Source organism: Furipterus horrens, unplaced genomic scaffold (assembly GCF_987537825.1).
Source record: "Furipterus horrens unplaced genomic scaffold, mFurHor1.1.pri manual_scaffold_3, whole genome shotgun sequence".
NCBI lineage: Eukaryota > Metazoa > Chordata > Mammalia > Chiroptera > Furipteridae > Furipterus > Furipterus horrens.
The window spans coordinates 186,377,608-186,405,196 of record NW_028327173.1 but is presented as its reverse complement, the minus strand read 5'-3'; the positions used below and the strand labels follow the sequence as shown (position 1 = coordinate 186,405,196).

The 27,589-nt window shown below is 39.5% G+C and overlaps 1 protein-coding gene and 1 non-coding gene across 3 annotated transcripts in view; one reads left to right on the top strand and one right to left on the bottom strand.

The window, feature by feature from the left end:
* Nucleotides 1–27,589, top strand: part of DCAF5 (DDB1 and CUL4 associated factor 5) — a 93,978-nt gene that overhangs the window by 6,387 nt on the left and 60,002 nt on the right. For both annotated transcript variants that reach the window (XM_090271037.1, XM_090271038.1), the window contains exons 2-5: nt 17,073–17,216; nt 20,403–20,439; nt 21,280–21,419; nt 23,690–23,819. In XM_090271037.1, the coding sequence (XP_090127163.1) occupies nt 17,073–17,216; nt 20,403–20,439; nt 21,280–21,419; nt 23,690–23,819 (451 nt within the window). The remainder of the gene's footprint in view (nt 1–17,072; nt 17,217–20,402; nt 20,440–21,279; nt 21,420–23,689; nt 23,820–27,589) is intronic.
* Nucleotides 4,245–4,349, bottom strand: LOC150016965 (U6 spliceosomal RNA). Its single transcript, XR_016510231.1, has one exon. It is a non-coding gene; the product is annotated as a U6 spliceosomal RNA (small nuclear RNA).

Here is a 27,589-nt window from a genome sequence, read left to right as displayed (position 1 = left end):
CTAGGGAATCAATTCTTGGATTTTCTTCTGGGCTTTTCTATTTACTGGTAATCCAATGTTCTGAAGGTTTTAAATTTTAATCTATGTTAATTTATTAGTTCAACAAATAGTTTTTGAGTGCATACATTTATAAGACAGGAGCTTATGAGAAAAACAGAGATAATGAACCCGGTATAAATCGTGCTCTCAATAAGCTTGCATTTAGGAGCATTTACTTCTCATTTGTAACAGTGCATGACCCTTTTAAATTTTTCTTCTCTGCTTTATGATACTTTAATAGATGTTTGATTTTCCTCTGGTTTATGGTACTTAGCATAGCAAAATTCTCTTGCTTATGAGCTTCAGTGAGAAAGAAAGAAGGCTCATAGAGATGGCCTTGGAGAACATTGCTATGATAAGTTATAGAGATCATGTGGTAAGGATAAAGTAACATGGATATTTATAGATACACGTTATTTTCCCCACTTGTTCTTTAGTTAGCTAAGAGGTATCTATCAAAGATTGGCAAATTTAGAATTATGCCCTGGTTTGTCACTTCTGCTTAAAAATAATCTGGTAAGGTTTAACTGATGACCACCAGTCTCATTAGACACTATTAGCATATCAAAAAGTTGTCTTTGTGTTCAGTACTGTTCAAGGATTCGCCACTGACCTGACTTACACCAATGCATTTTTGATTATTAACAGTTTCTAAAAGTGACAGCCCTCAGTCACCTCATTGAAAGGAGGGAGTCAGCCAGGTGCAAGTGTGTGCTCATTCACTGGTACAGGTACAGTTGGAATCACCCAGATCAGGGAAACTTTATTGACTCATAAAATTGAGACACAAATGGATACTGCTTTCTGAATGCCAAGTTAACAAGTGGATGCATTTATTTTCTCATGCATTGAGCACTTTCATCGCTAATAAAGTGTTTGATTTTAATCTTTTTTTTTTTTTTCTTTTTCATGGTTTCAGGAAAGAAGTTGTTGCTTTTCTTATTGTTTTAGTCTGAATTTATACACTCAAGGGTGTAATTAAAGCCTTTTAAGGTTAAAGGAAGTAAAATCCTAATTCAAATAGAGATTTAAGAAGGAATCAATTCTGTTTTCAGTTTTGGTGCCCGACATTATATTGTTTCTTATAATCTTTTAGGAGTAACCCCTAGGTTATTGTGAGAATACAAAGTTACATTTTTTTTTTTAATTACATTTCTTATTTACTTAATTCTCTGTCCTTTAAAATTTTTCATTTTAAGTTATAGAAGTTAGGTACTACTTGCCAAAGTTTGGGTATGTAAGCTAATTTTAGGTGATCTTTGAATGGATAGTTAAATTTTAATAATTAGTACATTTAGCCCTGGCCAGGTGGCTAAGTTGGTAGGACCAAAAGGTTGTGAGTTCGATCCCCGGGCAGGGTACATAGCTAGGCCGCAGGTTCCATCCCCATTAGGCGCAAGTACAGGAGGCAGCCAGTCGATGTTTCTCTCTTCCTTTCTCTCTCTCAAATTAATAAACATATCTTCAAGTGAGGATTAAAAAAAATAGTATATTTATCTTTATACCTATTAGAAAAGTTAACTAGCATATATAAAATATTTTAAAGGATTTATTGCTTAAGGTGTGGTTAAATTTAAAAAAATCAATTTAAAGAAAAATATTGATGTATATGTTATGTGGATAAAGCAGAAATCAAAAGATGATCAAGATTGAAGCTTGGGAAATATTGCATTAGGTAATCTTTTTTTATATCTTCTCCCTCATCTAATCAGAGGGAAGGAAAGATCTTCATTTTATGGAAAAGGAGTGGAGCAATAGGAAAGTGACTTGCCCAGAGCTGCTCAGTTAATCTTTGGCAGTCAGGACCCTCACTAGAGGGTCCTTGGAGCTTAGGAGAGAGAAAGACAGAGAGAGGGAAGGTGCCTGGAGGGAAGAAGAGGGGGAAGTGAAAGGCACAGTACTGCTCAAGAGAGGAAGAGCAAGAGGGAGAGCTCCTGGGGGCTGTTTCTGAGCACCCCCCTTTTATTCTTACAGGGCAGCCAGTTTTTCTGGATCTTTTTTAAAGAATTAAAAGCTGAAGGCTAGCAATTTCTCAGCACATAGACAATTCTAGTTACTCCTCTTAGATGATAAATTGTATTGTTGTGTTTTGCTGTAAAGTTAACTTGTCCCACACAAGTATCTTATGTTTATAATAAAAATAGCTAATATTTGATCATGTTATTTATCAAATATTTGAGAGCATTTTATATGTCGGGTGCATTTACATAAATGATCACATCTAATACAAGAATCTTTCCTAAGGTAGGGTAGTACTATTATTCTTATTTTACATATGAAGAAACTTAGGCTTAGAGACGTTAAGTTTGGACTCTTCTGTAGTTTGCAGTGGAGCTGGATTTGCAGCCTGGGTCTACATGTACTCCAAGCCATGCTGTTATCGGCTCTGAAATTTTTAGGATGTTATGTACATTTTAAAAGGATTTGACTTTTTTCCTACATTCTCATCTCTTAATGCTGTCACTCTGGCATTGACTAACTGCTTTTCTCCCCTTCATGTGTAAAGAGAGGATGGAGTGGTGCTGAGGGGGTGGGTCCGTGGACAGGGAGCTAGGAAGCACTGCCGTGGTCACAGCTGCTGCATTCCCCCTTCCAGCAGGTTGCTCTTGGGGCTAGAATCACTACGTCTGGATTTGGGTCTTGGCAGTCATCTAAAGTCTCCCTTTCACTTTCTGTGATCCACACTTGCCTGTGTAAACCATGTGACTAACTTCACACTGAGTCAAACTCACCTGCTTTAGTTAATTAAGAGTAAGTATAGGATTCCCAGTCAGGGCACATGACTAGGTTGCACAGCAGGTCCCCAGTTGGGGGCGTGAGTGATAGGCAACCACACAGTGATATTTTTCTCCCTCTTCTCCTTTCCTCTCTCTCTAAAAATAAAATAAACAAATAAATTATTTTTTTTAAAAAAAGAGTAAGTATACTCTGGTTGCCAAGTTGGTTTCTCTTCTGCATTAGCCCAACTAAAAGAACAAACAATATATATGTATTTACTGAGCCTGTAATTTGAGTTTAATATCTGCTGAAAGTACGCTGATTTGAGTACATTTGGCTGAATTTCAGCCAACAGAAATATGTATCTTCCCTCATAATTATACGTGGAGAGAAAATATCTGTGCCTGAGGCACAGATGAATAATGTGGTTCAGCATAAAGCGCTTTTTAGAAGAAGGTTTAAGCAACATGGGATTATTTGCCTGGAGAGCACTGACCTGAAAAGTTACTTGGTAGCACTTTTCCACAGACACAGTATCATAAAAGGAGGTATAACTCCTAGCTCAGATGATAAGCCTGTTTAATCCTTAATGAACTAGAAGCATAGTGTTCTCTCAAGTAAAATTTACTTCTGTCACTAGCGACTTCATTCTTCTTCTGTGAAAAAGAAAGTGTTTTATTTCTAAGGCTATTCACTGATTAGGTGAATAAGGAAGGTTGCTCAGTAGTTCTGCTTTTAGGTTCCACTTGTTCTTCACAACAATTTTCCTAAGTCAGGGATTGAGGGAAAGATATGACAATAGTATGTTGTCACTTTAGCTGTCTTCTCTTCCCATACCTTCATGTTCACACTTTCCTTGCCACCTTCCTCACACCTTGCCCTTTGCGGTGTTGAATACCGAGATTCTATCATGTACCTCTCAGGATACAGAGTTGATAGGCCTTGGAGATCAAGTCCATGTGCTCTGAGTGTCCTTTTCCTAAGAGGGCCATTTTTAAAATGGACATAATATTCCAGGTCTGGGGCATGTAGGAATCAACCAGAAAACGGTATTTGAAGACACCAACAGGTTTAAAATAGATCCAAATAGCAGGGATGATGGTGGTGGAAAGGCAGATTCCCATCTTCTCTTTTGCCTCTGCTGAGCCTCCTGCTGGTTGATAAGGTGAGGTAAGATTACTTCATATGGTTGATAAGGTAACTCTGTAGGTCCCCTGCCTGCATTGCTGCCTGCTGGGATCCTCTATAACTAATATGACCATATATCCTGGTTCACGTGAGACCGTCCCAGTTTCCCTGTTGTCTTGGTACAATTATTAGTGCTCCTTTAATTCTTTAAAAGGCCCTAGTTTGGATGATAAGTTATATGGCCACTTACTCATAATATCCCAGCTGTCTGGTACTCAGGAAAAACCAAAGCTCAAGTCTCTTAACCCCTCCCGTTCACCACTGAATGTCACTGGTGAAAAAGCCTCCAAGCCTCCCTTCTCCCCATGTCCCGGCTTTCAGCTGTCATTTTTTTTCTTGGGCAGAGGCTCTGCTGATCTTCTGTATTGTTCCAATTTTAGTATATGTGCTGCTGAAGCAGGCACTTTCAGCTGCCGCTTTTAAGGTACAGTACTAGATTAAGCCTGAGAGGGAGTAAGGTTAGTTATCTGTCCCCTCCTTGTCTTATTAAGAGGTGGGGGCAGGGGCTAAAACTATTAAGAAAATGTTAAGTTCAAAGGCTAAGTTACTCTTTTTTTCTGTAGACCTCCTCTTATAGTTCTAATTCTATCTACCTGTACATTCTTTTTTCTTTTTCTTTTTCTTTTTTTAAGTCTTTACTATGGGTTGTTGATTTTGAGGAAAGGCGCTTTGAGGAATGATTCTCCACTGAGTTGGGAATTTTTTTCTTGAAGTGTTTTTAACTAAAAGTGGATATGCTATTGATATTAAAACCACAAGCTTAGGTTTGTGGATTATCTGTCCAGCACTTTAGTCTGGAGTAAAATTTGGCCCCCTCCAGTGTATAGATTGGCCCCGAGAAGGGTTTTCAGGAATTGTGGTTTTTCAGTTATATGGCCAGTTGGCTTTAGAATGTCTTTCATGTTCTGGAATGTCATCAATAAAGAAGTTTAAGCCCTGACCACTGTGACTCAGTTGCTTTGGGCATCATCCTGCAAAGTGAAGGTTCGCAGGTTTGACTCCCAGTCAGGGTGCATAGGAGAGGCAACCAATCAATGTTTCTCTTTCACATTGATGTTTCTCTCCCAATCGTTCTCACTCTCTTCCACCTGCTCTAAAAATAAATAAATAAATACTCTTAAAAAAAAGGTTTAAGAAATCTAGGTTAGAGTCCTGATTTCACTATTCTCACTTATTATCTTATGTTACTGATGTTTTGTCTCTGTAAAATCATAGCATTTTATTGCTGAAAAGGACTAATAAGGAATGAAGCCTTTAATTTTACATAAAAAGACACAGAGGAGCGAAGAGGTAAAGTGATTTGCCCAGTAGGTCACTACTAGTTAAGTAGCACAATCAGGATTAAAATGTGAGTCTTCTGACCTGGTCCCTCAGTAGGGAAAGTTAAGAGGTTCTGCATGTGTAGGGCACTTAAGTAACATGTTAAACTCTTTTAAGTGGCTTAGTCTGCAGGTACATTAGATATTAGGTTTCATTGTCCTTCAACATAATTGTTTGTCTTTTTAAATTTTATTTATTGATTTGAGCGAGAGAGAGCGAAGCATCAGTTTGTTGTTCCACCTATTTATGCATCATTGGTTGCTTCTTGTATGTGCCCTGATGGCGAACCGAACCTGCAACCTTGGTGGATTGGGACAATGCTCCAACCAACTGAGCAGGCCAGCCAGGGCAAACATGGTTGTTTTGATTAAGTTGGTGGTGTCCCAACATTGTTTTACAGATGATTAAGTAGAGATTTTCCAGGGCAGAGGCAGGTCTCCAGTTTTAATTCTTAGCCTACCTGTACTTCCTTACTCTGGAATGTCTGTTTCCTTCTAAGAACATTACTCAGGATCAGGAATTTTTTGCAAATCCAGATGCCTGTCAGATTTTGTTACACAATTTCCCTCATTCTGAATTTCCATTCAAGTCTTGTATTTAAATTCCAGCTGCATCTTTTTGTTTCTTTTTTAATCCTCACAGATATGTTTTATTGATTTTAGAGAGAGAAGAAACAGGGTAGGGAGAGAAGTGGGGAGAAAGGGAGAGGGGATTGAGAGAGAGAAACAACCATGTGAGAGAGAAACATAGATTAGTTGCCGCCCGTATGCACCCCAACCGAGGATTGAACCCATAACCTTGGTATGTTCCCTGACTAGGGATTGAACCCTGAACCTTTTGGGATGACACTCCAACGAACTGAGCCACCCTGCCAGTGATCCTGTTGTATCTTGTGTTACTACTTAAGGCCAAGTGACTAACTGGAGCCTCTGAGATTGTAATGTTTCTTTTTTTATAGATGCTGTAATGATGTTGGATGGCCTAGTGCACATATCATTTTCTGCCATAGATGTCTGAGGCACGTGTTTTGCCTTACATATTAGCAAGAAAAAACTGAAATTTACATGTTTGACAACCAGCTTCAAGCAGCCTTGATTTAGTTTCAGAGTTGACATCTCTGTTTATACATGCTTGAGAGTAGGTATTGTGTGCCTTCCTAGAAGGACTAAAAAGGCATTGGGTCCTGCACTGGTTCAATCTTTTTAGAATTGGCCAAGAAAAGAAAAGAAGGCTTTATGATGTTGTTAATGTTCTTTATGCAAGGAATTTTGTCAGGTAGACAGCGTTCTTATTGAAGAAAACCTAAAAAATCAGAACCTGCCCAGAATGAATGAAAAACAAATGTGATATAATCAGGGGGGGAGCATATTGTCCAGGTTAGTTGTCTAGGCAAAAGAAGAGGGACTGGACATGGAGACAATCTGTGGTCTAGGTACCACTACCTTAATAACAACCTCTCTAAGAATCCTTACTGTTGTTGAGGCCTTGAGAATTTGTTTTGTTTTATTCTGTGGTTTTTTTTTTATGATGCTCCTCTAGGCCTGTTTAAGCAGCTTTTGTTCTTTGATATTTCACTGATTCCATACTTTACTGTTGAGAATTTCCTGTTGAATCATACAAGTCATCAGAATTTGGCACTTATAAGACAGGCTTTTACTTATTTATAAGTTTTAAAAATATTGTGTATTAATTAAAAGAAATTTGGAAAATAAAGAGATATTTAAAGGAAGTGAGAAGTATTCCACCTACTCAAGATGACCATTTTTGATACATGGGGCATACTTTAGCCTTTTTATATGAATATGTACATATTTTAAAAATAAAATTGAAATTAGGCCATCTCTGCTGTTTTGTAACTTTTATCTTACATAATAACATTTTTTCATAGGCCATTGAATATTCTTGAAAAGTAGGGTTTCTCAGCCTCAACAGTATTTGTTTTTTTGGGCTAGGTAATTCTCTGTTATGGGGGCTGTCCTCCTGTGCATTGTGTGTGTGTGTGTGTGTGTGTGTGTGTGTGTGTGTGTGTGTGTGTGTGTTTAAAATATATTACTTATTTACTTTTAGAGAGAGGAGAAGGGAGGGGGAGAACCATCAATGTGTAGTTACCTCTCACGTGCCCCCAACTGGGGACCTGGTTCGCTACCCAGGCATGTGCCCTGACTGGGAATTGAACCGGTGATCCTTTGGTTTGTAGGCTGGTGCTCAATCCTCTGAGCCACACCAGCTAGGGCTCCTGTGCATTATAGGATGTCTAGTGGTATCCCTGGCCTGTAACCAGTATATGTCAATATCATCTCCTCAGTTGTGACATCCAGAAATTTGTCTGGACATTGCCAAATGCTCCTGGGGGTCAAAATTACTGTGGTTGAGAACTGCTGTTCTAAAGCAAAACTTCTCAAACTCTTTAGTCTCAGGTCCTCTTTACATTCTTAAAACTCATTGAAGACCTCAACGAACTTCAGTTTATTTTGGACATATTAATTTTTTTTTCCTTCCAGGTGACTTTGAGAGTGTTTATTAAAGCTGGGGACAGGGACACGAAAGGGCCTGGGACAGAAGAAGCAACAGGAGAGAGACTTGACAGGACTGCTTTGGCTCTTTAGAAATGTATAGAAAGGAAGTGACCCAAGGCAGGGCTGCTGTCAGCTCACTGGGGAGTCACAGGAAAGGGGGCCTTGGGGACAGGTTTAGAGGATTAGCCTGGGAGGAGCTGGGGGTGAGCTGTCGCTCTTCTTTGCTCCTCTGGTTGCAAATCTCTTAGGATTCCTTAGAGCAAGGGTCCCCAACCTCCAGGCTGTGGGCTGGTACCAGTACTGGTCCAGACCTGTTAGGAACTGGGCCACACAGCAGGAGGGAGGTGAGCTTGAAAAACCATCCCTCACACCCCCAGTCTGTGGAAAAATTGTCTTTCACAAAACCAGTTTATGATGCCAAAAAGGTTGGGGACCACTGCCATAGTTTAAGAGATGCGTGCCTGTCAGGGGGAGGAGAGAGGAGGAAGGGAAAGGGATGGGAGAGTATGCCTTACTGGTTTTTATTGTATTAGAATTTAAAGCTGAGAAAGTTTAAAGTTTACTTAAGAATAGCAATAATAAGCTTTATATTAACAATTTAATTAGCAATAACCTCTAAAATAAAAGTTAGAAGAGTAATATTGTTACATTTTCCCAAATCTCTTTAATGTCATAATAGACATTATGAAGACATTTGCTCTTATTGTGAAATACTGGTTTAGCTGATGTGTATGGAGAAAATTTAGCCTTATGCAGAAATGTAATTAGAAAAAGGGGAAGATTATTTTAATGCCTTATCAAATAACTGTATATTCTACTTCGTTACTCTATCAAAACTCAACAAGTGGAAGTTTCTTAAAGATTTGTTGCAATGTACGATTTTGAAATATTATCAGAGAACTTTTCATAGTCCATTACGTTAAAATCCTTTAGTTTGCTTTTAAGCCTTCCTTTCAGGTTGCTGGTTTCTCTTGAAAAATTGGAACATCAGGCAACTTGGAGCCTGCATTTCTCTATGGCAATAACTGGCTGGAGCTGAGTAGTGGCTTGTCCTTTAAAAAAGGTTGTGTATTCTCCAGTATGCAATTTAAGCTGACAGTTTTGCTACTGGGCCCCTGTTGTATTTGAGAGGCAGTGTCGTATCATAGTCGGGAGCAATCACTGGAGCCAGATTACCTGGTTTCAGATCCCAGCTCACACTCTTGGTTGCTTTCTACCTTTCAGTTGTTTAGCTTTTCTGTAGTTTCATCTGGATAAGAAGGATAACAATACCTGCTTCATAGGGTTATTAAAAGGATTAGAAGAGTGCTGGCTGGTGTGGGTCAGTGGATTGAGTGCCGGCCTGCAAACCAAAGGGTCACCAGTTTGATTCCCAGTCAGGGCACATGTCTGGGTTGAGGGCCAGGCCCCCAGTTGGGGATGTGTGAGAGGCAACCACACCTTGATGTTTCTCTCCCTCTCTTTCTCCTTCCCTTCCCCTCTCTAAAAATAAATAAATAAAATCTTTCTGAAAAAAAGGATTAAAAGAGCCCTATGCATTGTTTTATCACCATCACACATCGCTCATTTAAGATAGATTTGCTGAGTTATGTAGATTTTCGAAATCTTGACATGTTTCATTATATATCTTAAGAAATCTTATTTGTTAATATCACCACCGATCTCATCAGAAAAGTTAAGTAATGGGAGATGATTGCTCTCGCTGTTGTGAATACAGGTTTTCTGAATTTTATGTTTGGCTACAAATACTACCAGATGTTTTCCTTGAAATGACAGGTTCATCTTGTTTGTTTTTGAGAAAATGTCTGCCAAGTACTCAAGTCTGAATAACCATAGTTTGTCAGTTGTTTCAAGTAAAAATGGTATTCCATGAAAACAGCAGCCAACTTAGCTCGCTATATAAACTATCACATACATGCATTCCACAAAATAACTGTTGTTCTTCACTATTCGGTGGAATTGCTCCATGTGTATACTTCACATTTCATCATACAGAATATCAAGATGTGTACTCTGGTTGAAATATGATAAAATTAGTTTTACTGCTTCATCAAGGATACCCCTACATGAAACTGTCATTTGTTTTTTTAGTGCCAGCATGTGGAAGTTAAGGATACATTAATGACTAGTAGTTTGCTGAACTGCCTTGATTTAGCCCTAAGACATCAGTAGTTTTACAAACCACCATTGCTTTTGCACCATCAGTGCAATGTCAACACAGTGAAAAAGGCAAATCACATTTTAGTGTTATTAAGAAAATAATTTCAACTTTGCAGCCCTCCTCAGGTTCATGGAACACTCCTTGAACAACTATTCTAAAGCATGATATGACAGCATTTAACCAGTTCCCTCATATATCTCCGTCGTCGGCAGCCGTCCGTCTCGAGAGACGATGGTGTAGCTTCTTAAGAGTCTATCTGCACCGCCGAGAATGGCTGTGCAGTCCGACTCGGGAGTGACACGGTATCTGTCTCCTCCCGTGTTGAATCGACATCTTGCGATGACGCTGAAGCTACAGAGCCTGGGCAGGGTAATATGGAGGGTCTGCTGTTGCCCATGCAGTAGACCCCCCCTCTCTTCGCAGCTGAAGGGTCCAAGGGAAAGACGGAGTCAATACAGCTTGGCTTCAGGTGCGCCGCAGGAGTTGCCGGTGTTGACTACAACGTCAAACCGCCTTAGGGACTCCGGCTCCGGATTTTCTGTCGGGGTTTACTCCCTTAGCCTTTCCCCTGAAGAGGTATGCCGCAAGGCAGCGGAGGTTTTTTGGAGTCAGAGTTTTCCTTCTCTGATGTACCCTGACTGGAAGATCGAACCAGCGACACTTAGCTCGCAGGCCGACGCTCAATCCACTGAGCTAAACCAGCCAGGGCTCCCTCATATATATATATATATATATATATATATATATATTTTTTTTTTTTTTTTTGGCTTTCATCACAATTATTTTTCCTTTAGAATACTATCTTAGAAATGGGATTCTGGGTCGAAAATATTATTTTTTATATATTTATAAAATACATTTGATATATATTTGCCCTCCAAGATGGTTGAACTAATTAATACTTGTACCAGTTTATTATAAGACTGCTTTATGGCTATTGCTGAGCATCATTTAATCTTTGCCAATTCAATCAGTATGTGAAAAATAGTATCATTTAAAAAATGTATTGTTTCAGTTCTCATATAACTGGCCTTGATTATTAGTGAGTCTGGATATTTTTATCTTAGTTTTGGCCATTTTGTAGTCTTTCTTAAGGCTGATTGCATCACAGCTGATTCGGTTGTAACTTTCTTTGTTAATATAGTCACATTCTCCTAATCTCTCCTGATATTAACTCCTAGTTTATTGTGTTTGCATTTGGATGTGTATCAAATCCCAGCCTCAGATACATAGAGACCTTCCCTTAAAGTAGGTAGTAAAGGTGCCTGGTAAACTTCTAAATTTCAGAAATTTTAGCCTTACCTTTCTTGACTTTTGTCATATTTAATAGGTATCACTCGATATTACTTAAACATTTTTTTAGTTGACGTCTTTTAAAACAATGCTTGAAAGGAAACTATGTTATATAATATCTATGAAATTATGGTTTAAAATTTTTGCCCTGGCTGGTGTGGCTCAGTGGATTGAGGGCCAGCCTGCGAACCAAAAGATTGCCGGTTCAATTCCCAGTCAGGGCACATGCCTGGGTTGCAGGCCAGGTCCCCAGTTGGGGGCACGTGAGAGGCAACCAGTCACTGTTTCTCTAATACATTCATGTTTCTCTCCCTCTCTTTCTCTCTCCCTTCCCCTCTCTTTAAAAATAGATAAAATATTTTTTTTAAAAAAAGGAAAGAAACCCAAAACCCTGCATCTAATTCCAGTGTGCCATTTTTTAAAAAGAAAATGTTTCTAATAGTTAATACAGTTACTAATACTTTATTATATTTTAGTGATTATTCCATGTCATTACAGACAGCTGCCTCATGCATTGGGGGTGGGGGCTGCATAATACATAGTTCATATCTGAACAGTAAACTTCTTTGCATTTTCTTATTGTGGTAAAATACACATAACACATAGTTTACCATTGTAGCCAGTTTTAAGTGTACTGCTCAATGGCATTAAGTCAGTCACACTGTTGTGCAGCCATCCCCACCACCCACCTCCAGAACCTTTTCATCTTGCAAAACTGAAACTCTACATGTACACCCGCTACATAGCTCTCCGTGTCCCTCACCCCAGGCCCTGGCAGCCAGGACTCACCTGTTATGTCCCCATGAATTTGACTACTCTAGGTACCTCATATTAGTAGAATCATACAGTATTTGTCCTTTTGTGTTTGGCTTTTTCACTGAACGATAATTTTAACCAGATTTCTGTTGATGGATATTTAAATGTTAGTTGCTCTTCAAACCATGTTGTGTTGTTGGAGCATTTGATTCAGAGTGCGCTCTCTGTTCTGTCCTGTGCTTGGCTGGCTTTCTGAGGAGGAAACAAAGCAAATTCTTTCCCTCTGTGCCTTGGCTTTTCTGGGCTATAAAATAAGAAGAATGTTAAATAATTACTTTTGTTACAGTATGGTGTAAGGGCCTGCTTAGTTTCTGCTTAATAACTCACAAACTTATTTGGAAAGAGTACTCTTAAGTGTAAAGGTTTTCTATCCTTGATTCCTCAGATTGCTCCAGTTAAGTTGCTTCTGTTTTTATTGCTGTGGTCCCTTGTTTTATTCTTACCTACACATTTTTGAGTTTTCTACCAAGGCAATTGTCTGCCAGGTGAATATGCTTTGTCACTTTGGTTCATTTTTTGTTCTGCAAGACAGGCAATCTAGAGTAGTGGTTAAGAGTGGGAGCTATGGAGTCTTAACTACTTGCTTTTGAATCTTAGCTTAACCACTTTACCTACTGTGTAACATTGGCAACTTACTTAACTCTTATGGTACTTTGCTCTATAAGCTATAAAACTCATGACAGTAGAGTATTTATGGTACTCATTTTATATTTGATGAAAATTCAGGCTCAGGGAGATTAGATTAGAAACATGAGTAAGTAGAAGAAATAAGTGGGCCTCTTATAATTTTCCACTTTTGACGGAGACTTGGGCACAATGAAATATTTCTCTAATTTGTATAAGATAAACAGTAGCAAGTCCCTGGCTGGTATGGCTCAGTGGATTGAGCATCGGCCTGCGAGCTAAGTGTCGCTGGTTCGATCTTCCAGTCAGGGTACATCAGAGAAGGAAAACTCTGACTCCAAAAAACCTCCACTGCCTTGCGGCATACCTCTTCAGGGGAAAGGCTAAGGGAGTAAACCCCGACAGAAAATCCGGAGCCGGAGTCCCTAAGGCGGTTTGACGTTGTAGTCAACACCGGCAACTCCTGCGGCGCACCTGAAGCCAAGCTGTATTGACTCCGTCTTTCCCTTGGACCCTTCAGCTGCGAAGAGAGGGGGGGTCTGCTGCATGGGCAACAGCAGACCCTCCATATCACCCTGCCCAGGCTCTGTAGCTTCAACTTCACTGGAGAGGACACTCCAGCGTCATCGCAAGATGTCGATTTAACACGGGAGGAGACAGATACCGTGTTACTCCCGAGTCGGACTGCACAGCCATTCTCGGCGGTGCAGATAGACTCTTAAGAAGCTACACCATCGTCTCTCGAGACGGACGGCTGCCGACGAAACAGTAGCAAAAGCAGTGATATAGATCCTTGACCTGTGGCCCACTGCCTAAATCTATTAATAGGGTAAAAAACTCCTTTGTGTCATTTTTCTTTAAAATAAAATGGCCCTGGCCAGGTGGTTCAGTTGGTTGCAGCATCATCCCATGCATGAAGAAGGTTGTGGGTTTGATTCCCAGTCCAAGCACATACCCTGGGTTGTGGGTTTGATCCCTGATCACAGCACATATGGGAGGCAACCAGATGATGTTTCTCTCTCACATCAGTGTTTCTTTCGCTCCCTTCCTCACTCTCTAAAATCAATGAACAGCCTTGGGGTAGCTCAGTTTGTTAGACCATGGTCCTTTATGCCAGGTTTGATCCCCTGTCAGGGCACATACAAGAATCAACCAATGAATGCATAAATAAGGTGAAAAACAAATCTCTCTCTCTCAAAATCAATGAATAAATTGCTTTTAATAAATAAATAAAGTCAATAAACATATCTTTGGGTCAGGATTTAAAAAAAATAAAACAACAAAAACCAAAACCTTTATTTTTATGACCTTAACTTTTAAGAAATAGAGAATTTAGATTACCTTACCCCAAGCAAGAGAACTCATAATTGAAATAGGCAAATCGTAAACACAGAACACTGTGGACCACATTACTTGACGTTGACCAACAATAGAAGGAAGAAGGAATTTAAGAAACAAAGGAGCAAAGGCAATTTTTTTCTGAGGGAGGAAGAATAAATATGATTTACCCAAAGTTTCTCAACAGTATATACTCAAGAGAATTGAAAGCAGGAACTACAGGTATTTGTCCATCAATGTTCTTAGAAACATTATTCACACTAGTCAAAGTGTCCATTGATGAATGAATAGATCAACAAAATGTGATGTGTGTGTGCTCCTGCGCATGCATGTTAACATAATGGAATATTATTCAGCTTTAAGAAGGAATGAAATTCTGATACATGTTAGAATATGGATGATCCTTAAAGACATTATACTAAGTGAATAAGCCAGACACAAAGGGACAAATATGATGCCACTTATATGAGACACCTAGAGTAGTCAAATTCATAGTGGCCTAAAGTAAAATGGTGATTATTGGAGGGAAGTGGAAGTTATTGTTTATTGGGTACAGAGTTTCAGTTTAGGATGATATAAAAGTTCTGGAGATGGATAGTGGTGATGGTTACACAACAGTGCAAATAGACATAACGCTACTGAATTGTACACTTAAAAATGGTTAAAATAGTAAATTTTATGTTATATATATTTTATACATTTTTTAAAAGCCCTCAAAACCCTAGCTTAAATGTGCTATCTATTATAAAAAAAAAAATTTGTAGCCATCTAGAGATGCAAATAAAAGCATAGAAATGGCCCTGGCTGGTGTGGCTCAGTGGATGGAGTGCCAACTTTTGAACCAAGCAGTTGCTGGTTCAATTCCTGGCAGGACACATGCCTGGGTTGTGGGCCAGGTCCCAGGTTGGGGGCGTGCAAGAGGCAACTTATGTTTCTCTCCCTCCCTTCCCCTCTCTCTATAAATAAATAAATAAATAAATAAATAAATTTAAAAGCACGGATATGCAAGTAAAAGTATATTCATTCAATGTCTAGCTTTGGGGGCACTTATTTAGGTGCTGGGGACTCTGCAGTGAATAAAATTAACAAGCTTCTTGCTGTCATGCAGCTTTTTAAAAAGTTGTTTTACATGAGTGTATGTTGGTATGTATACTGTTTTACATCTCATATTTCCTCTTAGCAAAGATCTTTGGACATCTTTCCAAGTTCTTAAAGATCTACCGATTTAACCCTTTGAGTGCCAGTGTCGCTGTGAGCGACGCTGAAAAATTTTCCCGAAAGTGCCAGAGTTGCTCCCAGCGACTCTTTTTTTGATGGTTATAAATGTAAATAACAATGGAATAGTTCGTATTTTATGTTTTGTTCTCTTTTCTTTGTATTTCAGGTTATATATTGATATAACTTTTTCTCATGTTGATTCAAATATTGAATTTTTACACTTGTTCAGATACTGACATTAATTCTGTTATAATTTTTACTTACACTTTAAACAGTCCTTTTAATTTCATTTATCTTTGTAATAATCATCAAAACTATGCAGTGTGCATGATAAGGAAGCTTTTGCTAATGTACATTTCCATTAATTCATGGTATAGCATTAGCATTTTGTTTATAAACTTTTTCACTGTTGGTATCTATTGATATATGTCTCTAGTGTGAATGCCGTTTGTGTTCATTTTTTTGTACCTTATGAAGTTTTCTTATTTTTTTCAAAAATTTATACAATGTTTGGCATACTTCTTGTTACCCACGTTGCTATGTGTTTTTTTAAATTATCATCATAGGTTTTATATTATGCCACATATACTTCGAAAACCATATTGAAGGAAATAATTTATTTTTTCTAAAATAATTGTTATAATAAAATAATTTTAATGCAATAAATTTTTTGCTAAATTGCGTCAAAGAACACTGCTTACAAAAGAAGAGCGTATTTACTATATGTCGTGAAATTTTCAGCAAATTATTAATAATAATGTTCTTATAGATATTTTTCACAAACATTGCATTTCTCAGCAAAATAACCTGGCATTTCTCACACGAATTTTAGCAATTACACACGGCACTCAAAGGGTTAATGGGTATGTGGTTTGTCTGCATGGTATGGATGTGCTACAATTTGTCTGTTATATTGAATAGAGGAGGGGATGCAGAGGTGTAGAGTTTTCTATGGTTTGCTGCCTGCGTTTGCTCCTGTTGTAACTTAAAATTTTTATTAAGAATATAATATAAGCTTGTTAAAGTCAAGCAGTGCTAAGTCTGTAAAGTAAAAGTAAAAACTCTCCAATCTTTCCTCTACCTCTCTTTTAATCTTACTCCTTGGAAATAATAACCACTGTCAACAATCTGTTGCATCCTTCCAGACATTTTTAATATGTCTGCAAATATAAAGAATACATAGTACATGGAACATAAATATTCTTATTCTGTAGGAGCTGACTTGCACAATGTAATATAGCTCATTCAATTCAGACTTTTGAGAGTCATCCAGAGGAAAGAGCTAGACTGAGGTTCATGAAACCCAGGTTCTGTCTAGATTCTGCTACTGTGACAGACAGGCAGTTGCTTAGTTGTCATTTGTGTGGTGTCCCATAGTTAATGACATCACATCAAGGAGAGTGCTTTGAAAATTAGTATGCTATAGATAGTTACGTTCTTTTGTTGGAAGCACTAGAAACCAACTCAGGTTCTGTTAGACAACCCTCCCCCCCAAAAAAAGACATTCATGGAAGGATTTTAGGTAGTAAGTGAAGAAATATTTAAACAGCTAGGTCTCTGAAAAGTCCGTAACAGGATAGCTGAGCATTTCAGTATCAGTTCCTTTCCTTTTCTGTATTGTTTGTTCAAGATTTAATTCCTAGGGAAAAGTGAGTGGCTTAGGGGCCATGTGTCTACTGGTGGTTAAAAGGGTTGAGTCCTGGATTTATGTGTACCATCAGAATCTCATGGAGATGGCAAGATGCAATTTTCGAAAAGATGGGATTCAAGTCTGGCAAAACCAAGTGTCAAGCCTTGAAATATCAGCTGTTTTAACCCTAGATTCTTACTCCCCTTTTAAGGAGGAGATGATCGTCGGGTTTTGCTGTGGCACATGGAACAAGCTATCCACTCCAGAGTCAAGCCCATACAGCTGAAAGGAGAGCATCATTCCAACATTTTCTGCCTGGCTTTCAACAGTGGGAACACCAAAGTATTCTCTGGAGGTGAGAAGGGAGATTTCTACATGGGGAAGTTCACTGTGGCTGGTATTTTACATAAAGGAGTGCTAAAATAACTCCTTATTCTTCCTTATTTCATTGTTCTATAGAATTTCTGGTTTTCCTTAGCTTGTCTTCTCTGCATTTCAGCAATTTATACACATGCATTAGAGTAATCCATCCATCCTGCCCCACCTTCCTCCTTTTTCCTTCTTCCTTCCCTCCCTCCCTCCATTTCTCACCCTTCCTTCCTTCCTTTCTTCCTTCCCTTTCTTTCCTCCCTCCTTCCTTTTTCCTTTTCTTTCCCTCCCTCCCTCCTTCCTTCCCTCCCTCCATACGTTCCTTCCCTCCTCTTCTTTCTCCCTCTCTCTCTTCTGCCCTCTCTTTCTTTTGCTTCATTCCTTTTTTTTTTTTTTTGGCAGAATATTTTTTACGTTGCAGTCTACTGCACAGAAACGCACACACATACTTGAAATAGTACTTAACCTTACTGTGTGTGGTACACTCTGATTTTTTTTTTATTTTATTCTGTCCTATTTCATTTTTAAAGAGTTTGAAGGGGAGAGGGGAGGGAGAGACAGAGGTGAGTAGGGGAAGGGTCTAGTCAAGGAACTAGTGTAAATGACCCATAGAGATGGACAATGGGGTGGGGATTTACTATGGGAGAAGGGGTCGGGGGGAGCAATGGGGGAAAAAGTGGGACACTGTAATAGAAAAATAGTAAATAAATAAATAGTTTAAAGGTTGTGGCTCGACTCAATCTTATGACCCATGGATGGCTCCTGTTTGAAAAACATTGTGTTAGGGCGTAACTGGAATGGCTTGTGCTCAAGCTAGCCTCTTGATGATGGCTTCCATCAACCAACCACACACATTTCTTTCTGACCAGCAAATTTCTAGTCCTGGCCGCTCTTCTGCACTGCAGATTTCCCCACTGAATATCTACTGATGTGTTCCAGAAGCAATTTAAGTGCAGTAGATCTAAAACCAAGAATACTAGTTCTTCTCCCCTGCATAAATATTTTCTCTTATTCCCTGGATTCCGTTTCTCACTTACAATCCCCATTTACCCAATTATTTACACTGTTAGGTTTAACTTGAAGAAACCGCTGAAACTGAAGTATTTTCAACTTAAAAGAATGACAATTTCACATGGTTCAGCCTAATAGAAATCTTGAAGTCATCCTCAGACATGCCTTTCTTTCATTTACACATTCTGTTAGGCACGAGCTAGCCTTGAAAGTTTCTCATTTATTCTTTAGTTTCTGTTCTCTTCCTATACCTTCTGCCCCGATTCAGGTCCTTGTCTTTGGCAGGGACAGTTGCAGTGTCCTTCCATCATTTCTGCTACAAGTCTCTAATCTTTTTAATTCATTGCTTATACACACTTTCTTTATAAAAAAAGTTGTTTTTTTAATTGAACTTATTGGAGTGACATTGGTTAATAAAATCATAGATTTCAGGTGTACAATTCTATAAAACATAATCTGTATATTGTGTGTTCCCCGCCCCAAGTCAAGTCTTTTTCCATCACCATTTATCCCGCCTATACCTTCTTCTATCCCCCCCTACCCTGCTTTCCCTTTAGTAATCACCATACTGTTGTCTATGAGTTTTTAAATAAAAACCTTAACCATGTGAATCTTTTTCACCCTATTGTATCCACAGGATAGTCTAAACCGCAAGCTACTCTCTGGCCACATCTCCCTCCCCCTGCATCTTGCCCTCAAGCCCACTAAGCCACGTGTCATCTTAGGTGCCCTTGTGCCTTTTGTTCATGCCGTTCTTCATGGGTCGTGATTAATTGTCCAGTCCCCACCAATTTCCCTAAGTCTCCCACTGGTAAAAGAGTTCTGCCATGCACTTTTACCCTACTCATGAAGCAAGTAATTGCTCCTTTATCCATGTTCCATTTTAAACATATCTCTACAGCAAGATAACCTGTCTTGTCACTGAATTATTTGTGCAGTTGGCCTGTGAGTTCCTGGGCAGAATCTTATTTTTCTCACAGCGCCTCTTCTTTGCCTGCTACCCAGAAGGCTTTGGTATGGGTTTGATTTACTTCGTATGCACCCAGAATAGAGTTTAGAGCCAGGAATTTAAGATGACCTGGGCCGCTGCTAATTTCACTTTCTATTTAAATAACTATTGGTTGTGCTGTCAGCATAGAATGGAAGTTTCTTACTTTCTATTTTTTCATATTTAGGTTATTATTTTTTGGCTATATAAACTATTTGAAGGTGGGACTATACATCACGAATGTAGTATTTTTAGATTTCTTGATGTGATAAAGAAAAATGCAAGAGACAAAAATTGTAGATAAAAACTTTCGCATTGCCCTGGCTGGTGTGGCTCAGTGGACTGAGCTATGACCTTGGAACCAAAAGGTTCACCAGTTTGATTCCCAGTTGGAGCACATGCCTGGGTTGCGGGTTGGGGGTGTGAGAGCGGCAACCATACATTGTTTCTCTCTCTCTCTCTCTCTCTCTCTCTCTCTCTCTCTCTCTCTCTCTCTCTCTCTCTCTCTCTCTTTCTCCCTCCTTTCCCCTCTCTCCTAAAATAAATAAATAAAATCTAAGAAAAAAAACTTGCATTATTCAGAGTCACGTAGTCATCAAATATAATGCTATAAGACATAAGGAGGATGTGAATAGTAGCAAACCTTTACTGGGGGCTTATAAAGTGCTCAGCCTTATTCTGAATTCTTTAAAAATGTGCTCTTATCTTCACAGTAAACCTGTGAAATAGGTACAATTATTATACCTACTTTGCAGGGAAAAAACCGAGGCATAGAAAAGTTACTGGTACTATTCCAGGTTTCACAGTTAATGGGTATTTTGGTTAAAAATAAAATAAAATAAGCTTGCTTGAATTGATTTGCCCTTGATCATTTACTTTTTCCTTAATGGCCACGACTTTCTTTTTTATAAACATACTGGATAATACATTTGGGGAACAGTTATGTTATACCTATTTGCTATTATGCTTTTAAAAGTGTTCTAAGAGAATATCCTATCCTTAAATTATTTTTATAAATCTTTTTTCTAATTAACACTTCTAATTAACATTTTTCTAATTAACGTTGACTTTGTTCACATTTAATTTTCCCTGAAAACCTTAAAATACTAGATTATAATATGGACAGGGATCACTTTATAGGAATGATCACATGTCTACTTTTTTCCCTTACAGGAAATGATGAGCAAGTTATCCTCCATGATGTTGAAAGGTAAATAGATTGTTAGTATGTGAAGGTGACTGACTCTATTTTTCATATGAAGAATAGACCAAAGTAGTTTTTGTTTTTTGAAAAATAACAGGAAACCAGCTGTCCTTTTCTGAAGAAGATTTCTATAATAGTTTTGAAATAAAATTTTTATTAAAAAGAAAAAAAGGTTCACAAAGTTGATATGAGATACAGCTTTCAGGTAAAAACCTAAAAGGAGAGTTGGCAGGGAAGGAAACATAATAATAGGTAAGATTTATGTGCCAGCCACCATTCTAGGTGCTTTGCATGCTATTAATCAGTTTAACCTTTACAGTAATTCTATGAAGCAATACTGTTATGATTTCAATTACAGACGAGGAAGCTTAAAAGCAGGTGGTGCTAGGATCTGAACTTAGGAAACCTGGCCTCAGAGCTCTTACCACCATGCTAGATTGGCATCAGCCTTTTTTGCCCAGCTGGCATCAGGCATGGCTGCTGTAGAGCTTTCACTTTTTGTAAATGAAGCAGCACCCCCAGATCTGTACACAAGCAGAGGCATTCTGTAGTAAGCGAAAACATGAAGCTCATCTGTTGAGTCACTTAAATGTGCTCATTTAGTGCAAAAGGCAAACTTAACATGAAATCTATAAAAAGTCTCTTTAATAATACTTTTATTTTTTCACTTGCAAGTTGAATGCCTACTTTTAAAGGAAATATAATACCCTTTGGGTTTAGTTAGGTTGACTTTCTCCTGGAAGTGAAAGGGAATCCTACCCTAGGAACTGGAGGGCTGGGGCTGTGTGCTGTAATTGTGTGCCTGTGTGTGCCCGTGTGCCCCTCTCTCTGCTCTCTGTCTTTCAGCAGTGAGACCTTGGATGTGTTTGCTCATGAAGATGCAGTATATGGCTTGTCAGTGAGCCCAGTGAATGACAACATTTTTGCCAGCTCCTCAGATGATGGCCGGGTTCTCATCTGGGACATTCGGGAGTCTCCCCATGGAGGTAGGGTCATTGTGCAAAAAAGCTGTTGGATTGTGTTGATGTAAATGAAAAGGAAACTCTCACGTAGGGGCATAGATGTGTGTTTCTGGAGGTCTCACCCTACCTCTAAATAGTCAGAAGTGAGGCCCCTTGCCAGTCCTTTCTAGCCACTTGTGAATGTCCTCAAACCCTTGTATCTGAAAGAGACACTGCAATATCTTGGTGCTTAGTGGCCCCAACCCTGGCTGGTTTGGCTCAGTGGATTGAGCGTCGGCCTGCGAGCTAAGTGTCGCTGGTTCGATCTTCCAGTCAGGGCACATCAGAGAAGGAAAACTCTGATTTCAAAAACCTCCGCTGCCTTGTGGCATACCTCTTCAGGGGAAAGGCTAAGGGAGTAAACCCCGACAGAAAATCCGGAGCCGGAGTCCCTAAGGCGGTTTGACATTGTAGTCAACACCGGCAACTCCTGCAGCGCACCTGAAGCCAAGCTGTATTGACTCCGTCTTTCCCTTGGACCCTTCAGCTGCGAAGAGAGGGGGGGTCTGCTGCATGGGCAACAGCAGACCCTCCATATCACCCTGCCCAGGCTCTGCAGCTTCAGCTTCACTGGAGAGGACACTCCAGCGTCATCGCAAGATGTCGATTCAACACGGGAGGAGACAGATACCGTGTCACTCCCGAGTCGGACTGCACAGCCATTCTCGGCTGTGCAGATAGACTCTTAAGAAGCTACACCATCGTCTCTCGAGACGGACGGCTGCCGACGACGAGTGGCCCCAAGTACAGAAGATGCGATGCCTCATTGTAGAGCTTAGCAAGCAAGGGCCAGCTGTGTGTGGTTCTGACCTGCACACATTCTTGGTTATTTACAGACAAGCAGTGTTATGCACTTTTTTAAATCCTAATTTCAGGCTTGTTACTTTGCTGAAAGAATGATAGAACCTAACCTTAATTTTGTATAAGGAAATTAAAATGATGGCAAATGCACTGTGTTTACAGGGAAATTATATGGGTAAATTCCTCCTCCAAGTGTGTTCTTTGAGTCTCTGAAGTTTAAAATGAAGAATTGTTTTGTCACATTTCTCTGAAGTTCTTCAGGAAATGCATTTTTTTCAGATCATTTCCTGCAGAGAGATTCCTCTCTGTAACTCCCTATCTTCAAAGGCTCTTTCCTCCAATATTACCCTCAATGCCAATCCTGTCCCCACCCTTGGTGAAGCTTTGTCACGATTATACCTGTGTACATAGAGTTATTTTCCTGCTTGCCTTGTCTGGCAGGATCTGGGTGTTTTTATTATTCTATATTCTGATCATTTAGCATGCTGGGGCTGTGCCCATTATTGAGGTTCAGGTTACAAGAGAAGCTTGTGCTTGGGGTCAGGCAGGTAAGGTAGCTGCAAGCAGCAGCTGTGGTGGGGTCACCAGGTGCTTGGTAGGTGAAATTCTCCTTTGTCTGAACCAGTGCTGGGTGGGATGACTGATTCCCACCCCTTCCATCACCCTGCACAGGGAGGGACCTATGAAGTGTCACATGGAAATTGGAGGCTGGGGAATGCTTTCTATAGCTTCTAAACAACTTCCACAGAAGTATGTCCTCCGGGTAGCAACTAATTCATTCCTCTCTTGAAGCTAGCTAATATAGTCAAAGGGCTGCCACATTTGTAGGTGAAGTTGATTAAGAGCTGGCTGGATGCAAGTTCAAGTGTTAGACATCTTTTTGTTGTTGTTAAAGTATTCCAGTACTGGGAATGAAATAGTAAAATTCTAGATGGAGACCATTTACTTCTCAATTTAGGGAGCAATATGACCAGAAGGGAAAACGATTATTTTTATTTGTCTTCATTTTTCTCACTGTTTTGCTTTGTCTGCATTAACTTTTTGCATAGTTTTAAAACTTTTAATTAATTTCTAAAACTCATCAATTAAGATTAAGGTATAATAATCCTATCAGTAATTGGTTGTGGATTTTTATTTACTGTAAAATAGCTTACTTCCTATTTATAGTGACCATTTCTGTTTATCACAAGATCTGAATAGGTGCTATATATATTCCTGGATATTATAGCTTAAAGTTTGTTTGTATATATTTAAGTCACATTTTTTCTATGTGTGGAAAGTGTGTGCTAGAACTTGTGGGAACCTTGTGAGTAAAGGTGGCCACGTTGGGGTTCCAGCCCATTGGCATAGTTATTAACAAGTGTGCTCTTACTCGGATTGACGTTCCTGCTTGTCTGCCTGCCCCTGGCCCAAAGGTGCCCAAAATGGACTGAGAGTAGTTTCTTTCTTCACAGAGCCCTTCTGCCTGGCAAACTATCCATCAGCCTTTCACAGTGTCATGTTCAACCCTGTGGAGCCCAGATTATTGGCCACAGCCAATTCAAAGGAAGGAGTGGGACTCTGGGATATTCGGAAACCTCAGAGGTAAGCTTCTTTATTCATAAGGTGTTAAAACTTCCCCACTTCAACTTTCAGGTAATGTGATCAGCCAGCAAGAGTTGAGAGAAACTCCTTGGCAATTGATTTCAATTGGATATTTTCTAACATGCACTAATGTCTCTGAAGCCAGGGAAGCCATGTTCCCAAGGGACAGGCAGTGTGAGAAATCACACTCCATGCTGAGGAGTCTGGACTCCAGACAAGGTCAATTCTCAGCAAATATGTGAAGTAATAGTGAGAGCTTCCCTCCAGTACTACCTTCTGTCTTCAGCCCCAGGTTTCCCCAGATGCCTGAGAGCGTCTGCTTTTTTATCTCTATAACTGGTATGTTTTCTAAATGTTTGTACATCAGTATGGTTCTTCTCCTTCCTGGTCTCTAGTCACGGTCTCCAAAGGTAAGCACAGTGAACAGTTTCTTGTGCATCTTTACAGAACATAACTTATTACATGTAATAGCATGTTTGTATGTCCTTTAAAAAAAATTAGACTGAAGGAATCATGCATAATATTCACTGTTCTCAACTTTTTTTTTTTTTTTTAAATTAGGTATTGGAGTTTTATTCATATTGGCACTTAAAAACCCAATCCTTTTTTTTAAAAAAAATGATTTTTATTTATTTTTAGAGAAAGGGAAAGGGAGGGAGGAAGAAGAGAGACATTGTTAAGTTGGCTGTCCCTTGTACCTGCCCTGACTGGGGACCAAACTTGCAACCCAGGCATGTGCCCTGACTGGGAATCCAACCAGTGCCTTTCGCTTTGCAGCACAATGCCCAATCAACTGAGCCACACCAGTAAGGGTCAGACTTAGCACGTTTTTTTAATGGCTACATGATATTTCATTTATATGATATACCCAACAGTCAGGACTACTTGTTATAGACAATGCTACATTGCCCATCTGTCTTCAGCTACCTTTGCAGAAATATCTGTAGGGAGTTGCTGCGTCAAAAGGTGTATGTTTTTACATGGTTTATAAAAATTGTCAAATTGTTCCACCACTACCAAACGCTACTGATTTATAAGCCCGCCAACTATACATGAGATCACATTGGTCCAGACTCACCAGCACTTAAACTGTTGCTAGTCTTATGGGAGGAAAATATTATCTTGTTTAGATGGCTTCTTCAGTTATGAGTGAGAGTATATGGTTTCTTGGGTACCTGTAGTTTTCAAAGCCCATACTGGGGAAAAGTCATCTAACAAGGCTAATTGGCAATCTTGACTGATTCCTTTCTTATGAAAGGAGTAGCATGGTGTCATGGAGACTAGGATGTTTTTACTTGTTTCTTTCAACTCTTCTGGGATTCTCTGTGGTTTTTATGGGTATGAAGCAGAAGAGGGGCATGAAATATTCTTGGGGTCCTGCTCTTCATCCACTGGTGTTTGAGATTAAATTACACATCTTCTCTATTTGAATTCTCTCAGTGCAAGTTGGTATTGGGGAGAAAGAAAGGGCCCTTTGTCTTTTCCGTGCAGGATTCATTATGCCGAGTTTGCAGTACATGATTTGTCTCTTAAACACAACTGCCTAGAAACTCCAACTCAGATTTTGGGGCAATTCTGAATCCCCTGGGAGGACAAGCTTGAACCGGATAGGTCTGTTAAGGATACTGAAAGTCTAGGAAAAGATTTTAGGGAATTTGTGAACCCCTTATAATTGCAGGTAAAATTGTGGGTGCTTGTATATCTGAATGAGTACACATGGCATTCCCCCGCCCCCGCCCCCCCCCCCAAGGATGGGGAAAGAGCATTTAGTAGGTTCTCATGGAGACCCTTGACCCCCAAGGGGAGAAGTTGCTTGGTGTTCTAAAGATTGTAGATTTAGAGCTTATTGTGGTTTCTTAGCAGGCTAATAAGTGGCTTCTAGCTTGTAAGAGGTTGGGCAGGTGAATGAATTCTGGGCCTACTCAAGAGGCGTACTGGCTTCCTAGAAATAAATATAATCACCAAATATCAATAAGGGGACTTAACCTATGGATTATTCCATACTGGAATGGTTTCTCTGACCTACCCCAAGCCTAAGCTGTACTTCCCCTGCTTTAGCTTGGTAACCCACAGAAGTGTGAGCAGGGTGGTTTTTCTCACTGCTGTCGTGACATAAGCTGATGGCTGCCTGGTAGAATAAAATGTCAGCTCTAGAAGGGACTTTAGTTATCATCTGATCTGACTTCCTCATTGTACCAATCTAGCCCAGCAAGGTAAGGGGAGGCTGAAGAACTTGATAGTTTAAGAGTGTAGGATCTGAAGCCATACATTCCGGGTGTGATGTTGAGCAAGTTACTTTATGTTTCAGTGTTTTGTAATAACAAATAATCGCTAACTTTTGTTATGCATTACTTGCCAGGGATAATGACAATTATATAAATAATTTTTTATTTAATCCTTATCATAGTCTTATGAAGTAGGTTCTGTTATTCCTATTTTAATGATAAGGAAATCAAGTCAAAGGTAAAATAGAGAGTGTGTTGTGCATGGTGTGTGTGTGTATGTTTGTGTGTGTGTGAGAGAGAGAGTGAGATATCCCTCCCTTTTTAAATCATTTAGGATCCCTGTACATTCTAGTTTTTTTCATCTGTGCCTCCTTGCAACAGAGCTTTGTAATAATTCCTCTCAGGTTTTTCCAATATAGACCTGTCCAACTCTGAAGTTGGTCCAACTCCAAGTCTTTAGACTTTCTGCCTATAAAAGTTAAACTTCTTTTCACTACCTCCTGGTCCAGTCCCTTGTCTGTATACTAGCTTTTCAAGTTTCTTGATATTCTAACCCTGAAAACCTGCATGTGCTATTTATCTTGCTGCAAAGCTTTAGAACAGAGATTGTAAACCTGTTGCCCATAGGCCAGAGTCAACCCACAGAGATATTTTGTTTGGCCTACATGATGTAATAGTGTTGGAAAGTTACACAGAAAAATCACAGTTTCTAATATCTCTTGAAAAAGTGAAAAAACCTGTTATCATTGGACCTTTATTTTCATGTGGCAACTGTCAGCTGAAACTGAGTCATGAATTCCTCTTTAAATGTTTAGGATGTGTTATGGGTCCCACCACTTCTTAATGTCTTTTTTTAAAAATCCTCACATGAGGACACTTTTTTCATTGCTTTTTTGGTGGGGGGGGTGTTGGAGAGAGAGAGAGAAACATCGATGTGAGATGAGAGAGTGAAATATCTGTCAGTTGCCTCCTGTGTTCACTCAGAACGGGGATTGAACTCGCAACCTAGGTTTGTATGTGCCCGAACTGGGAATTGAACCTACAACGTTTTTGTTATGGAACAACCCTCCAACCAACTGAGCCACACCAGCCAGGGCCACTCCTTGATGTCTTAATCCAAGTATGCTTTCCTCATTTACATTACTTGCCTTGCAGAGGTCTACTTTAGCAATTTTCGTGGTAACAGGTGGGCCATAGATGGGGAACTTTGAGTGTAAGTGACTGGATAAGAGAGAAAACTTGACATATGCAAGTATATATTGCATGTTTGGACAAGGTTTCACTTATTTCATTTGGATTATTTCTGCTGATGTCTTTTTACAAAACCGTCCTCTCCTTTGTCACTGCCAACACCCAAGTTATATCTTGCTTGGACTGTTGCAGTGGCCTCTGAACAGTTTTGAGAACTGAGATCCTTTAATGGCTAAAGTATTAAGGAAAAGTGAAGTTTCCCCCACTGTTACTGTTCTTGTCTCATACTTTTTATTGTGTGTTTTAGCTGTCTGCTCACCACGTCTCTCCTCATATCTTCAGTTTCTGCCAGCT